Genomic DNA, 17,862 nt, shown 5'->3' with positions numbered 1-17,862 from the left:
AGGACAGAAAGACATTTACAAAGACATTTAAAATATGAATGGTGTTATTACAATCAGGAAAAGGGTTATGGGAATATGATGCTCACAGTCTAACCTCTTTGAGGTTCACTGGCTCTGTGAAAATATTTGCAGGATCTTTTTCTTGGAGGAGGTCAAGAGTGGTACGAAGCAGTACAGTGAATGGAGTAAGCTGTAGTTCCAAAGCTGCTTGGTGTAACTTCACCTAGAAAGGAGAGGAGGAATAGTATAATAAAACAGAGAATAATGCAGGAGTGACCATAGGGTGGCATGCAAAAAAAGTTGAACATTAAAGGGATATGAAAACCAATTTTTTTCTTTCATTATTCAGATAGAGCATGTAATTTTAAGCAATTTTCTAATTTACTCCTATTATCAGATTTTCTTCATTCTCTTGGTATGCTTTGTTGAATGAGAAGCAATGCACTACTGGTTGCTGACTGAACACATGGGTGAGCCAATAACAATTGGTATATATATGCAGCCACCAATTAGCAGCTAGAACCTAGGTTCTTTCCTGCTCCTGAGCTTTCATAGATAAACCTTTCAGCAAAGGAAAACAAGAGAAAGAAGCAAATTAAATAGTAGAAGTAAATTGGTAAGTTGTTTAAAATTGCATTCTCTGTTAGAATCATGAAAGAAATTTTGGGTTTCATGTCTCTTTAAGTTATACACCCACATATACATCATATTCCCTTTTCAGTACCTCATCAGTATCAGTACATATATGCTGCTTAAAAGACTGTAAAGTCAAAATGAAACGTATATGATTCAGAAAGAGCATGCAATTTTAAATAATGTTCCAATTTAACATGATCCAATTTGCTTTGTTGTCCTAGTATCCTTTGATAAAAAGCTGGTAGGTAGGCAGGCTGGGCTGACTTAGGAGCAGCAATGCACTACTGGGTGCTTGTTGCTGATGGGTGGCTGCACATATATGCCTCTTATCATTAGCTCACCAAATGTGTTCAGTTAGTTCCCAGTAGTACATTGCTACTCCTTCAACAAAGGATACCAAGGGAATTAAGCAAATTGGATAAAATAAGTAAATTGGAAATTTCAAAAAAAAATTGTTATTACTTTTATAAGATCAAATTACCAGAAATGTTCTTCCTGGTACAAACAAGTAGTATAGAGCATGAAAATGTGGAGGATCACATATGCAAAAAAAACAAAAAGTATGCTTTCCTGATAAATTATTTTCTTTTGGAATGATGATGGTTCACAGTCCTCCATAACATATGGGATTTATTTCCCGCCACTAAGAGGAGGTCACAAAACCATATCAGAGCTTAAAATCCCTCCCATCTCTCTCTTAGTTTAACATATAGCTGAGTAGAGTATAGGAAACAGATAGGTAGGAAAGAAAAAGCAGGGTCTGTAGAGGTGTCATTAGAACTGTCGCCCAAAAATTTAAACAGGCGGGGCCTGTGGACCATCATCATTCCAAAAGAAAATCATTTATCAGGTTAGCATACATTTGGTTTTCTTTCGTAAAATTATGATGGTCCACAGTCCTCCATAAAATATGGGATTAATACCCAAGCAGAAGTTTTAATTTACGGAAGGGGATGGACAATTTTTCTGGCAGATTTAGCGGACACTGCGGCCTGAAGCACTTTCCTGACAAAAGTTGCTTGCGAAGAAAAAACAAAGCGATACATTTTGGAAAAAGTATGCAGAGAAAATGAATAATTTTTAATTGAAATAGATTTTATTTAAGTTTTATAAAAAACAAGAGAAAATACAAGGAAGTCATTAGTACATAGCATAATACCGTCAACAATGTAGTACATCAACAAATATTCATATATTATTTTTTTTTTCAACATGTTTTATTAAGTTCTTATGGTGGGTGGTACCTTAAGTTAATCTGCAATTGACGTACCATATATAATATATCCTATTTCAGCTGTGACTGTCCATAATAACTATGGGGTCAATTTATCAAGCTCCGTATGGCTCACCGGAAACAGAAGTTATGGAAGCAGCGGTCTAAAGACCGCTGCTCCATATCCTGTCAGCCTGCTCTGAGGCGGCGGACAGAAATCAACACGATCGAATACGATCGGGTTGATTGACCCCCCATGCTAACGGCTGCGAATCTGCAGGGGGCGGCATTGCACCAGCAGTTCACAAGAACTGCTGGTGCAATGATAAATGCCGACAGTGTATGCTGTAGGCATTTATCGATGTGTGGCGGACATGATACGCTACATTGTATAATTAACTTGGTTTGTCAAGGATACATTGTAATGAAACCTTAGTAGTCACAAGTACTGTGAAACAACTCCTTGAATTGGGAAAAGTAATTAAGTAAAGGAAGAAAGATACTAAGTGAAGAAGAGAGTATAAAGACTGAGAAGAATAAAAGAAAAAGTAGGAGAAAAATGCCTTCTGACCACAACACATCCTCTGATTCTTATGCTTTGTGAGGACTGTATGAAACCTGTTTTAAAAGTTTTTTACAGGAATGTGATAATAGTGTTGGGTTAAGTGACCATTTACAGAGTCAAATGTGATCCAATAAAACCAAATTTTGTGAAAAGTTTCTTGAGTGCCTTGTATTATTGCAGCTTGTGCCGACATGTTGTAGAAATGTCTGATCTTGTGTATGATCTCGTCCCAGGAGGGAGCTCCTTCTTTCCAATGTCGAGCTATACATATGATCTTGATAAATTGGTTAAAGGGACAGTCAAGTCCAAAAAAAACTTAAATTTTTCAAATAATAGGGCATTTAATTTTAAACAACTTTCCAATTTACCTTTATCAACAATTTTGCTTTGTTCTATTGGTATTCTAGTTGAAAGCAAACCTAGGAAGGCTATATATGATATTTTCTAAGCTCTTGAAGGCCGCCTCTTTTTCATTAGCTTTTCACAGCAGGGGAGAGCTAGCTCATGTAGGCCATATAGATAATATTGTAATCACGCCCGTGGCTAGTGGCAGACACTCCACTAATTGGCTAAAATGCAAGTCAATAGATAATAACTAAAAGTCATGTGATTAGGGGCGGTCAGAAGATGTTTAGATACCAGTTAGTCACAGAAGTAAAAAGTGTATTAATATAACAGTGTTAGTTATGCAAAACTGGGGAATGGGTAATAAAGGGATTATCTATCTTTTTAAACAACAACAATTCTGGTGTTGACTGTCCCTTTAATACACTTATTATATTCTCTTAAACGTTCGTGTAATATTGCTTGGCCTATAGTTAGCTGTGTGGTGCTATCTAGGATGGAGCTTAAAAATAGTGAGAGCTTGGTCCAGATCCCTTTAGAGAGTGTAAACAATCCCACCACATGTGTCTATATGAACCCTCTACTTCGCATCCTCTATAACATAATTTAGACCCGTGGTTAGTGTTTGGCTGAAGCCATTTATTATCAATCAACTGTGTTTACTCTTTTTAAAATCATAATGACAACAGAAACTACTCAAATGACCCTGATCAAAAGTTTGCATACCCTGGTTATTTTGGCCTGATAACATGCACACAAGTTGACACAAAGGGGTTTGAATGGCTATTAAAGGTAACCATCCTCACCTGTGATCTGTTTTCTTGTAATTAGTGTGTGTGTTTAAAAGATCAATGAGTTTCTGGACTCCTGACAGACCCTTGCATCTTTCATCCAGGGCTGCACTGACGATTCTGGATTCTGAGTCATGGGGAAAGAAAAAGAATTGTCAAAGGATCTGTGGGGAAAAAGGTAGTTGAACTGTATAAAATAGGAAAGGGATATAAAAAGATATCCAAGGAATTGAAAATGCAAATCAGCAGTGTTCAAACTCTAATCAAGAAGTGGAAAATGAGATGTTCTGTTTGATAACATACTGCATTCATCTTGCCATCAATTCTGACCAAATTTCCTGTGCCTTTGTAGCTCACACATCCCCAAAACATCAGCGATCCACCTCCGTGTTTCACAGTAGGAATGGTGTAAAATGAGGGGTTCTGTTGAAACCAAACCATGGTCAGGTAGACCAACTAAAATTTCAGCCACAACTGCCTGGAAAATTGTTCAGGATGCAAAGACAAACCCACAAATAACTTCAGGTGAAATACAGGACATGTGGTGTAGCTGTTTCAAGATGAACAATGAAAAAAGATGGGCTGCATGGTCGAGTCGCCAGAAGAAAGCCATTACTACGCAAATGCCACAAAGTATCCCGCTTACAATACGCCAAACAGCACAGAGACAAGCCTCAAACCTTCTGGCACAAAGTCATTTGGAGTGATGAGACCAAAATTGAGGTTTTTGGCCACAACCATAAATGCTACATTTGGAGAGGAGTCAACAAGGCCTATGATGAAGGGTACACCATTCCTACTGTGAAACACGGAGGTGGATCGCTGATGTTTTGGGGGATGTGTGAGCTACAAAGACACAGGAAATTTGGTCAGAATTAATGGCAAGATGAATGCAGTATGTTATCAAACAGAACATCTCATTTTCTACTTCTTGATTAGAGTTTGAACACTGCTGATTTGCATTTTCAATTCCTTGGATATCTTTTTATAACCCTTTCCTATTTTATACAGTTCAACTACCTTTTTCCCCACAGATCCTTTGACAATTCTTTTTCTTTCCCCATGACTCAGAATCCAGAAACATCAGTGCAGCACTGGATGAAAGATGCAAGGGTCTGTCAGGAGTCCAGAAACTCATTGACCTTTTATACACACACGAATTACAAGCACAGGTGAGGATGGTTACCTTTAATAGCCATTCAAACCCCTTTGTGTCAACTTGTGTGCATGTTATCAGGCCAAAATCACCAGGGCATGTAAACTTTTGATCAGGGTCATTTGGGTAGATTCTGTTGTCATTATCATTTAAAAAGAGTAAACACAGTTGATTGTAAATAAATGGGTTCAGACAAACACTAACCATGAGTGAAATAAAAGTTTTTGATTCATATTCTCTGAAAAATGGCCAAGAAATCATAAATTCTGCCAAGGGTATGAAAACTTATGAGCACAACTGTGTGTATATATATATATATATATATATATATATATATATATATATATATATATACACACATATATATATATATATATATATATATATATATATATATATATATACACATATATACATACATACATACATACATACACACACACACACACACACACATATATATATACATACATACATATACATACACACACACACATTATTAAATATGTATTTGTATGCATGTCTTTGTTAAAGCCCTTTGCCTACCTTTTTTTCTAACACCTGAGATCTAATATCTTTGAGCTATTAGAACTTTTGTGTGCAATATTTTTTGAATAGTTTATATTAGATGGTTTTATTATGAGTCTAGTTATACTTTGTAATGTATTTTTGATGTGTTTTGTGCAACTTCTATGTTTAGCGAAACAGTTAACCAAAGCTCTGAAGCCGCAGAAATCATTCTAGCGTAAATCACGATTGCGCTCAAGCGATCACGGTTACTTTCAACTTGTAGCGCAAATGCCGCAATAAACTCCTTATCACTCGAGCGCAAACTTTTATACTACACTCGGAATCTGGCCCATAATGTTTTACATATCTACAGAGACAGAAGTTCTGCCCTTGTAAAAATCATTGTGTGTCCAAAGAGCACAAAATGTACCACAGTATATAAAACGCACACTGAAAGAAAAAAAAAAGCACTATCCGTTACATCCCCTGGCAATGATGGGAGTACCATATGTCATTATGTTCAGTACAATATATAATTGCACATAGTAAATTGGGTACGCTGTAGATCACATAAGAATGTGCTGAGGTTTACAGCTGCCTAAAGGTCTTTGCAAAAACACCTACACAGAGGATGTTATCAAATCTGAACCCTTAGGAATAAGTGATTATCCCTCTGTGTATATACAGCATGTTATAAAACTCAATAATAATAGCCACAAAATATGCTGCCATGGCATTGACAGCTATTCTTATACTCGGGGGCAAAGTGAATAGGTCCTGAGCAACACAGACAGGTACATAATTCCTTAGAAGAAGTAAAGGGCTGCAGCTGAATTGCATGCACAATTTGAGGAAAATAGCTCTCACAAAGTGTATTGACCTGACATAGTGGAACAAGCTTGTAAAACACATGTAATCTATGTACAGGGAGAGTTATTAGTAAATGGTTCCTCTAATGTGTTAACGTTAATATAAGTGGGTACAGGTTTATTTTGTTCTAAAGTGTGTAATGGTACACATATAGAAACACAAACAATCAAGTTGGTAGATAACACTCTACACTAAGCTCAATAACCCCTTTGACACTTATTGAAACTGCATTACATGCTCCCACACTCTAGCCCAAGTAACTCCCTGGCAGCTCCTGCAAGAAGAAGTGATTAGAAAAATGAATTTCTTATTAAGAGCTAAAGAAAATAATGCTCCAAAATTTCACGTGATGATTTCTACCTAGTAACAGCTCCTGAGTGAATAGGAAAGTCTGGGAAGCTGAGGGGGCGGGGCTACCACCGAGAAAGAAGCCAGTGCCTCAGAGAAGGCTTCAGAGCCATTTTGAGTGTATTAAATTATATAATGTGGACCAAGCATAATAAATAACTTTCCCTCATAAGAACAAGAAACCCTGCCTAACCAGAGTTTCCTCTATTGAACAGCTAAATGCACTGAGCAGTTAGCGTTTTTCTTAAATGGTCAGGTACCAATTTTAAGTGCCATAAATATTTCCCCTGAGCTGCCAGGTGGCTTTGAAAAGAAACAATGTTACCTGGCTATGTCCCTGATAAAAATGCGTCATGAGTTGTCCCCTGTGTAAGAGAACCTACAAATTACTCCTAGGTCCTCTGTATCATTCAGTTGCTGTGAAGTTTCTCTTTTTATAATTTACAAGCTTTAAAAACTTAGCAACTAAGCTTACAAAGTGACAGGCAGTTGTGTAACTAAACTGAAACTTAACCATCATTTTAAGCACACCATATTCTTAAAAGAGACAGATTTTTTGGCTCTGTATGAAGGATATTCTTTAGATTAAACGGAGTGACAATATTTATCTCTAATTCTCTGGGGGCATAATATTCGATTTCAGATAACCATTACACAGCAAATTTGGCCAGACATATCCAATTATAATATTTTAAATTTGAAAGTGCAAGTCCACCGAAAATGTTTATTTGCTGTAATTTCCTCAAAGAAAGTCTGCCTTTCTTTTTGTCCCAGAAAAAAAAAAGGTTTAATGCTGAAATCTTTATTCTTTGTAAAGATACCTAAAGAACACTTGTCACATGGCTAGAGTGTGTGTCTCTGACATGCAATGTATGTGTGACCATAATACACAGTTCATCTATTCACTAGCAGTTTAGTGACACTTCTAATGCTAATTATACTTAAGTTTGGTTGTTGCCAAATTTCATAGAATGCTATTTGATAAACATCTCCATACTTAGCTGCTGTAAATGAACTCATATTTGTAATAATCAATTACAACATAACTGGTTTGCCATTTGGCTGATGAGAAACCTAAGATATTAGAGTAAATACTGAACATTATTATTAGCCTTCAGGCTCGCCGGAAACAGGAGGTCTTAAGACCGCTGCTCCTTAACTCATAAGCCTCCTCTGAGGCGGCGGACATCAATCCGCCTGACCGCATACAATACGGTTGATTGACACCCCCTGCTAGTGGCTGATTGGCCGTGAATCTGCAGGGGGCAGCATTGCACAAGCAGTTCACCAGAACTGCTTGTGCAATGATAAATGCCGACAGCATATGCTGTCGGCATTTATCGATGTCCGCTCGCACTTTGTTAAATCGGCCCTTAAGTTGGAGGTTGCTAAACACAACGAAGTTGCTGGAGGCATGTAAAGCGTAGGTTCTAGCCTTTTGGTGAACCTTGCTGTCTCGTTAAATACTATGGATGCCTTTTACATTGACTAAAAAAAGTTAAAGGGACAGTATACACCAATTTTCATATAACTGCATGCAATAGACATTACAATAAAGAAGGATATAGACAGAAACTGATATAAAAATCCAGTATAAAACCTTTTAAAAACTTCCTTAGTAGCTCCCAGTTTAGGACTGTTGATGAGGTTAAGCTGGGACACCCACTGAAAGGGGCTGGGGAAAGAGGAACAGCAGACACTCTACCCCTCCCCTGTATATTAAAAGACAGACTATACAAACAGAAGCTGCAGCAAATCTGTAGACATCAGTATACATCTAAAACTTTGGGGGCTTGGTTAGGAGTCAGAAAATCAGCACAATGTTATTAAAAATAAACAAAACTATACATTTTTACAAAAACATTAACAGATGGGCTATATAAATGGATCATCTACAACACATTTAAGCAAAGAAAAATCTAGAGTACAATGTCCCTTTAAGTTTTAATACATCATTTTGCCTACATTCAGAAGGTTAAAGGGACAGTACATTGTAAAAAAATTTTTATATTAAAGTATTTTTAATGACTTGTTATTTCAGCTGCAGAGTACAAAATGTATGAGAAATTGTATTTTCAGGTTTGTGTATATGAAGTAGCTGGTTTTGTGCTTTCAAACCACAGCCTATTACAAGGGGTTGAGTTTCAGGTAATATCAGATCTCATTATGTTATCACTTTGTGTACACACATTTGCTTCCTTATCTTATATTTGTCTGGAAAACCTAAGCTCAATACTTACGAAAGAACAATGGAAAAAATAAAAATGTATGCTTACCTGATAAATTTGTTTCTTTTTAGAGACGATGAGTCCACGGATCAGCTTCATTACTTATGGGATATTCACCTCCTGGTCAGCAGGAGGAGGCAAAGAGCACCACAGCAGAGCTGTTAAATAGCTCCTCCCTTCCCTCCCACTCCAGTCATTTGACCGAAGTTAGGAAGAGAAAGGAAAAGCCAAGGTGCAGAGGTGTCTGAAGTTTACAATAATTAACAACCTGTTTTAAAAGAACAGGGCAGGCGTGGACTCATTGTGTTTAAAAAGAAACAAATTTATCAGGTAAGCATAAATTTTCTTTTTAAAGACACGATGAGTCCACGGATCATCTTTATTACTTATGGGATACAATACCCAAGCTAGAGGACACAGATGATAAGGGAGGGACAAGACAGGGAACCTAAAACAGAAGGCACCACTGCTTGAAGAACCTTTCTTTCAAAAGCAGCCTCAGCAGAGTAAAAAGTATCAAATTTAGAAAATTTAGAAAAAGTGTGAAGAGAGGACCAAGTTGCAGCCTTGCAAATCTGTTCCACAGAAGCTTTATTTCTGAATGCCCATGAGGAAGCAACAGCACTAGTGGAATGAGCCGTAACACTCTCAGGAGGCTGCTGTCCAGCAGTCTCATATGCAAAACGGATGATACTCTTCAACCAAAAAGAAAGAGAGGTAGCCGTAGCTGTCTGACCCTTATGTTTTCCAGAGAAAATTACAAACAAAGAAGAGGACTGACGAAAATCCTTAGTTGCTAGTAAATAGAATTTTAAAGCACGGACCACGTCCAAATTGTGCAAAAGACGTTCTTTCTGAGAAGAAGGATTAGGACACAAGGAAGGAACCACAATCTCCTGGTTAATGTTCCTATCTGAAACAACCTTAGGAAGAAAACCTAGCTTAGTACGCAAAACTACCTTATCTGAATGGAAAATAAGATAAGGTGAAGTGTATTGCAACGCCGAGAGCTCAGACACTCTACGAGCTGAAGAAATAGCAACAAGAAATAAAACTTTCCAAGATAACAACTTAATATCTAAGGAATGCATAGGCTCAAACGGAGCACCTTGAAGAACTTTAAGAACTAAATTCAGACTCCATGGAGGAGTAACTGGTTTGAACACAGGCCTGATCCTAACTAAGGCCTGACAAAAAAGATTGTACATCTGGGACATCTGCCAGACGTTTATGTAACAAAATAGATAAAGCAGAGATTTGACCCTTCAGGGAACTTGTGGATAAACCTGTCTCCAAACCCTCTTGGAGAAAAGCCAAAATTCTGGGAATCCTAACTCTACTCCATGAGTAGCCCTTGGATTCACACCAATAGAGATATTTATGTCATATCTTATGGTAAATCTAGTGACAGGCTTATGAGCCTGAATCATGGTCTCTATGACCGAATCAGAAAAACCCTGCTTGGATAAGATTAAGCATTCAATCTCCAAGCAGTCAGCTTCAGAGAAACTAGAGTTGGGTGAAGGAAGGGCTCCTCAACGGAAGTCTCCAAGGTGGCAGAGATGACATGTCCACCAGATCTGCATACCAAATCCTGCGAGGCCAAGCAGGAGCAATGAGAATCACCGATGCCTTCTCCTGTTTGATTTGAGCAATGACCTGAGAAAGAAGTGCAAACGGGGGGAATAGGTATGCTAGGTTGAAGAGCCAAGGAACTGCCAGAGCATCTATCAATTCTGCTTGGGGATCCCTGGACCTCGACACGTATCTCGGGAGCTTGGCATTCTGACGAGATGCCATGAGATCTAACTCCGGCAAACCCCATTTGAGAATCAGGTTGGAGAACACTTCCGGATGGAGTTCCCACTCTCCCGGATGAAAAGTCTGCCTGCTCAGGAAGTCCGCCTCCCAGTTGCCGACCCCTAGGATGTGGATCGCTGATAGATGGCAAGAATGGGCCTCCGCCCACCGGATTATCTTGGCTACCTCGGTCATTGCTAAGGAACTCCTCGTTCCTCCCTGATGATTGATGTAAGCAACTGATGTTATGTTGTCCGACTGGAATCTGATAAACTGGGCCGAAGCCAACTGAGGCCAGGCGAGCATTGAAGATCGCTCTTAGTTCCAGGATGTTTATAGGAAGAACAGACTCTGTCTGAGTCCATACTCCCTGAGCCTTTAGGGAACCCCAGACAGCTCCCCACCCTAGAAGGCTGGCGTCTGATATCACAATCAACCAGGACGGTCTACGAAAGCAGGTTCCCTGGGACACATGATCCAGAGACAACCACCATTGAAGAGAGTCCCTCGTCTCCTGTTCCAGGGTTATTAGAGGAGACAAGTCTGCATAATCTCCATTCCACTGCCTGAGCATGTCTAACTGCAGAGGCCTGAGGTGGAACCGAGCAAACGGGATGATGTCCATTGCCGCCACCATCAGTCCGATTATCTCCATGCACTGAGCCACTGACGGCCGAGGAGTGGACTGAAGGGCTTGACAGGTATCCAGAATCTTTGATTTCCTGACAACTGTCAGAAAAATTCTCATGGATATAGAATCGATTAGAGTTCCCAAGAAGGTCACCCTTGTCTTCAGGATTAAGGAACTCTTTTCCAGATTTAACTTCCACCCATGAGTTCTTAGGAAAGAAAGCACAATGTCGGTATGAGATCTTGCTTGTTGACAAGATGGCGCCTGGATTAGAATATTGTCCAGATAATAAAGGTGCCATTGCAATGCCCCGCGGTCTTAGAACCGCCAGCAGAGACCCCAAAACCTTTGTGAAAATTCTGGGTGCCGTGGCCAGGCCGAAAGGAAAAGCCACAAACTGAAAGTGTTTATCCAGAAAGGCAAACCTCAGGAACCTGTGATGATCTCTGTGGATAGGAACATGTAGATATGCATCCTTTAAATCCACTGTCGTCATAAATTGACCCTCCTGGATCAATGGAAGAATGGTACAAATAGTCTCCATCTTGAATGATGGAACTCTGAGAAACTTGTTTAGACTCTTGAGGTCTAAGATAGGTTTGAAGGTTCCCTCCTTTTTGGGAACCACAAACAGATTTGAATAAAAACCCTGCCCCTGTTCCTGTACTGGAACGGGAATAATAACTTCCAGGGAGGAGAAGTCTCTTACACAATGTAAGAACGCCTCTTTCTTTATCTGCTTTGCAGATAATCTTGAAAGAAGAAATCTTCCTCAGGGAGGAAAACTTTTGAACTCCAGTTTGTATCCCTGAGACACTATTTCTATTGCCCAGGGATCCTGAACGTCCCAAACCCAAGCCTGAACGAAGAAGGAAAGTCTGCCCCCTACCAGATCCGGTTCCGGATCGGGGGCATGCCCTTCATGCTGTTTTGGATTCAACAGCAGGCTTCTTGGATTGTTTACCCTTGTTCCAAGACTGGTTGGTCTCCAAGTAGGCTTAGATAGTTCTGGTTTAGAGGAGGAAGAGAAAGAATTTCCTTTGAAATTTCGAAAGGAACGAAAATTACTATGTCGTCCTCTATTTCTCTTATCTTGAGGGAGAAGATGACCCTTACCTCCCGTGATATCAAAAATATTCTCTTTCAACTCCGGACCAAACAAGATTTTCCCCTTGTAAGGAATAGCTAAGAGCTTAGACGAAACATCCACAGACCAAGGCTTTAGCCATAAGGCCCTGCAAGCTGAAAGAGATACTAGAAATTTTAGCTCCCAGTTTAATCACTTGAAGGGAAGCGTCCGAAATAAATGCATTAGCTAGCTTAAGAGCTTTGATCCTGTCTTGGATCTCATCCAAGGGAGTTTCTCTCCTGAGGGCCTCAGAGCATCAAACCAATAAGCTGCCGCACTCGTAACGGTAGCTATGCACACAGCCGGTTGCCACTGCATACCCTGGTGTACATAAATCTTCTTGAGAAATCCCTCCAACTTCTTATCCATTGGATCCTTAAAGGCACAACTATCCTCTATAGGAATAGTAGTTTTCTTAGCCAAGGTTGAAACAGCTCCTTCCACCTTAAGAACAGTCTTGAAAGAAGAAATCTAACGGAATCAGCTATTGGAAACATCTTCTTGAAGATAGGAGAGGGAGAGAAAGGGATACCCGGTCTCTCCCATTCCTTAGCAATGATTTCAGAGGCTTTCTTGGGAACTGGAAAGACATCCATAAAGGAAGGAACTTCAAAATATCTGTCTAGTTTATTAGATTTTGGGGGGGGGCACCACCGTGGAGTCACTATCATCTAGGGTAATTAAAACCTCTCTAAGAGACAAAGGTGTTCTGATTTAAATCTAAAGGATACCACCTCCGAAGGATACCACCTGTCAAAGGTAAAATATCCTCTGAATCTGAAACTTCACCTTCAGATGCTAGAACGTTAACTTCCTCTTCCAATTGACGAGAAGAGACTTCCAAAATAGCCACGACTGCATCAGAGACCTCGCTGACTGCAGGAATGGTCTTCCTTTTGCGATTGCCCTGCAACATGGGAAAGGCAGACAAGGCATCAGAGATAGTGGAAGACATGAGAGACGCTATGTCCTGTAATGAGATCCCAGAAGGGACTACTGAAGCGCAGGGCACTGCTGGTGGGGGCGTTCATTTTTGGGACGCTTGGGGAGAAAGTTGCGGCATAAATTGACCCTCATCAGAAGACTCTTGGACAATATCTGCATGAGAGGAGATTGGCTCAGTAAAAATGTTATCCCTAAAACTTACTGTCCTTTCAGTACATGTAGGACAGATGGGGATTGGTGGTTCCACATTTGCATCCAGACACAAAGCACATGTAACTTATTGCACACCCTCTTGGTCCATCTTTCAACACCATTTATCAAATAATCAACAGAAAAAATGACAAATATTAACAAAAAAGAACTATAAAAAAAAAAACACGTTACTGTCCCTTTAAATATAAACGGTTTCACTATTTTTCTGCAAAGTGTCAGATTCTTTCCTTAAGAACAGCAGTTAGAAAATTGACTTATTAAATGAACCTCTGCACCTCAGCAGCCTGCTGAGGTGCTACTACCGTGCTAAATAACACCGGATCACCTGCTTGTGATGATCCGTTCAGTCACACTGCCAGCAAATTCCAGACCGGTCTCAACGTATCTGTACTAGAAGCGCATGATCTTACACTGCATGCCGCTCCAGAACAGATAACAAACTTGCCAAGATAAATGTCACAGTAAACCTGACAGGAGAACAACGCACTACTGAAAAGGAGCGCAAATACAGGAAGTCCCGCCCATCGTGGGCGTACCTAAAGGCCAATGTCTCCCCTCCGGGAAAAACAAAGTGAAACCACCGGAGCCCTCCACAAATAGTAAAAACAACATATCTCCAGCCCCAGGGCCTGCTATATGTCACTGCCCAAAACTTTCGCTTGAAAGTTTAAGTCCCAACATAAAAAGGCTTTTACCATTAACCCCTTATGTTCCATAGTGCTATTTTTAAATAAATGTAATGAGTCTCCTTAGGTCCCAGAAAGGCAGCAATTACCTTAACCACTGCCTGGCAGGAAGGCAGGAAGGCAGTTCCCAAGCTTGAGAGGTCCTCTCCCTCACATTGGCCTGAGAAGGAAGCAAATGCTGAGTCAGTGAGTACCTCAGACTGAAGGATATAGGGCATATGGGAGGCGCAGTGAGAATTATGTCCCACAAGTTCCCATTGCTCTAAAGCAGTGTTTTTCAACCAGTGTGCTGTGGCACACTAGTATGCCGTGAGAGATCCTCAGGTGTGCCGCAGCAGACTGACAACAGTGTGATATATTTTTTTTTTTTCTTGTTTTTTATTCTGGGACGTTTTTTTATTTTGAGTGAGATGATGACTATATATACCATAGTCCAGGAGAACCCAGCACACTCATAATGTACCAACTCCCAGGGTGCCCACCAAATCCGTACATAGAGAAGTTATTTCACAAAAGGCAAGCACTCGCTGGTATTTTTTTAAACAACAGTATTTACTGTACAGCAAATCAGTGAACGTTTTCGGGCATCCGCCCGTCCTCAGACATGTCTGAGGTAACAGTAGAATGATAGTCGCACCACCAAGTTACCACAGTTCAGTACTTTATTGAGCCAAGTAAAAATCAGCAATGTTTCGGACAAATGTCCTTAATCATGCATAGTTAAACAGACACTGACTCCATTCTTAAATACCTATACAAGTCCCACCTTCCAAATTAATTAAATCACCTGTATAAGGCATATACAACACCTTTACACAATACTACCACCTAGTGGTCATACAAAAAATTGCAAACATATAATCTAAACAAAGAATTTACACAGTCAAAATATATGTGCATGCAGTACAAACATATATATAATATAATACATGATGTAACAACAAATTAACACTTTTTTTGTATAATTTACATCACATTTTTATATATCAAAACATGTATTTCAAATGTTGTCAAAAAGTATTTACAAAAAAATTGACCAATCTAATTCTTTATTCATGCCACCTGGAAACAACGTACCTAGTTCATAAATCCAAAACGCTTCACGTTTTTTTAATAATTTGACACGATCACCCCCTCTCCTAGGATGTTTAACCTGCTCTATTATTTGGAACCTAAGCTGACTTAGGTTATGTCCTGCTGACAAAAAATTATGGGCTACTGGGGCATCATTTTTCTTGGTCCTAATGCTACTCTTATGTTGGACAATGCGTTCACGTACAGGGCGTGAGGTCTCCCCCCCATACCCCAGCCCACATGGGCATTTAATTAAGTAGACTACGAAGTCAGTATTACAAGTGTAATACCCTTTGATGGAATATTTTTTGCCTGTACTTGGATGGCTAAAAGTAGGCCCTTTAATTAGGCTATTACAATTTGAACACCCTAAACAGGGAAAACCACCCAAATTTTTCTTACCAATATATGTTTGAGCAGAACACTTAGACGGACCAATATCCGCCCTTACCAGTACATCTTTTAAAATGTTGCCCCTTTTGAAAGCAGGCATAGGAGGAATTTTAAATTCCTGAACACCAGGGTTACAGGTGCTCAAAATGTGCCAATGTCTACTAATAATTTTTAGAACCTGTTGGTTCCAAGGTGCATATTGACTCACAAATACTAATCTCGAAGGCTTCTGATTTGAACGTTTTTTTCTTTCTAATAAAGTTTGTCTAGGGGTACCCAAGGCATTCTCAATTTCAGTTTCAACAAGCTCCAGAGGATATCCCCTTTGTAGGAAACGATCCCCCATTTCTTTAAGTCTATCCTTAACCACTGTTTCCTAGGACACAATACGTCTCACACGTAAGAACTGACTTTTAGGTAGGGATCTAACCAGTGAAGGAGGATGTGAGCTCTTATAGTGCAGGAGAGTGTTGCAGTCTGTTGTTTTTCTATAAAGGTCTACTGTCAGGCCTGATGTACATTTTGACACTACTGTGTCCAGAAATACAACACTCTCCTCACTAGAGACTAACTTAAACCTAATATGGCTGGTAGCTGTATTTAGATCATTAACAAAATTTACTAGGGTTCCAATGTCGCCCCACACGCCAAACACATCATCTATATAGCGCCACCAAGTGGTGCCATATGGAAAAAATAAAGAATTATTATACACAAAATGTTCTTCAAACATATTCATAAAAATGTTGGCGTATGTGGGGGCGACATTGGAACCCATGACCGTACCTTGGAGCTGAAGATAATAATTATCTTCAAAAAGAAAATAATTACATCTTAAAACAATATTTAATAACTGCAAGATAAATTCTGCCTGTGGGATTGTATATCTACCAGATTAGCTCAAAACTTTTTCAACTGCTCCAATACCTGCCTCATGGGTAATAACTGTATATAACGATGTTACGTCAAGACTGAATAGGATGCCTTTATTGCCATCAAGATGTAACTCACGTAATTTGACCAGAAAATCTCCTGTATCCTGAATATATGAACTAGAAATAACAAAAGGCCTAAGAACTTTATCTAAATATATTATATTGGTCAATTTTTTTGTAAATACTTTTTTTTGTAAATACTTTTTTTTGGAAATACTTTTTGACAACATTTAAAATACATGTTTTGATATATAAAAATGTGATGTAAATTATACAAAAAAAGTGTTAATTTGTTGTTACATCATGTATTATATTATATATATGTTTGTACTGCATGCACATATATTTTGACTGTAAATTCTTTGTTTAGATTATATATGTTTGCAATTTTTTGTATGACCACTAGGTGGTAGTATTGTGTAAAGGTGTTGTATATGCCTTATACAGGTGATTTAATTAATTTGGAAGGTGGGACTTGTATAGGTATTTAAGAATGGAGTCAGTGTCTGTTTAACTATGCATGATTAAGGACATTTGTCTGAAACGTTGCCGATTTTTACTTGGCTCAATAAAGTACTGAACTGTGGTAACTTGGTGGTGCGACTATCATTCTACTGTTACCTTTATTGGGGGTATTGTGCAGTGCCCCTTAGTCTGCACAACATCCCAGGTGCTGGATCTTTGGAAGTTCAGACATGTCTGAGGATGGTCGGATGCCCGAAAACGTTCACTGATTTGTTGTACAGTAAATACTGTTGTTTGAAAAAATACCAGCGAGTGCTTGCCTTTTGTGAAATAACTTTTATATATACAGTGTGTGATTTTGTAAAATTTTGTGATGGTGGTGTGCCGCAGGATTTTTTAATGTAAAAAAAGTCTGCCACGGCAAAAAAAAGGTTGAAAAGCACTACTCTAAAGCCACCGAAGCTCTACTGTAGAGACTGAAATGGAACCAGGCTACACCCTAGGACAAAGTAGCACTCTCTGGCACTACTTTAAAATAAACTATTGATTGAAGAATCTACAACTAACACCTCACTTTACCTCTTCCTATCACTAACGTAGGCAAAGAGAATGACTGGAGTGGGAGGAGCTATTTAACAGCTCTGCTGTGGTGCTCTTTGCCTCCTCCTGCTGACCAGGAGGTGAATATCCCATAAGTAATGAAGATGATCCGTGGACTCATCGTGTCTTTAAAAAGATATTATAATTGTATTACTTAACTATCCTGCACCCCACTGGGAGTGTAATTTCTTCTGCTGGCTATGTTTGCATAGGTTTATCAATAGCCCAGACTCCAGTATACAAACTTTCAGTATAGGTGGGGATACCACAGGCTAAATCAGCTATTTCAAATGCCAAAAAAGAGTTAAGGAGCTACTTGTAAACAATTT

At 39.2% G+C, this 17,862-nt stretch overlaps 1 protein-coding gene across 3 annotated transcripts in view; it reads right to left on the bottom strand.

Annotated features, from left to right (window-relative positions):
• Positions 1 to 17,862, bottom strand: part of BRPF3 (bromodomain and PHD finger containing 3) — a 222,169-nt gene that overhangs the window by 142,477 nt on the left and 61,830 nt on the right. For all 3 annotated transcript variants that reach the window (XM_053706812.1, XM_053706811.1, XM_053706814.1), the window contains one exon: positions 95 to 223. In XM_053706812.1, the coding sequence (XP_053562787.1) occupies positions 95 to 223 (129 nt within the window). The remainder of the gene's footprint in view (positions 1 to 94; positions 224 to 17,862) is intronic.

Source organism: Bombina bombina, chromosome 3 (assembly GCF_027579735.1).
Source record: "Bombina bombina isolate aBomBom1 chromosome 3, aBomBom1.pri, whole genome shotgun sequence".
NCBI classification, from domain to species: Eukaryota; Metazoa; Chordata; class Amphibia; order Anura; family Bombinatoridae; genus Bombina; species Bombina bombina.
This window is presented reverse-complemented; position numbering and strand designations above follow the sequence as displayed.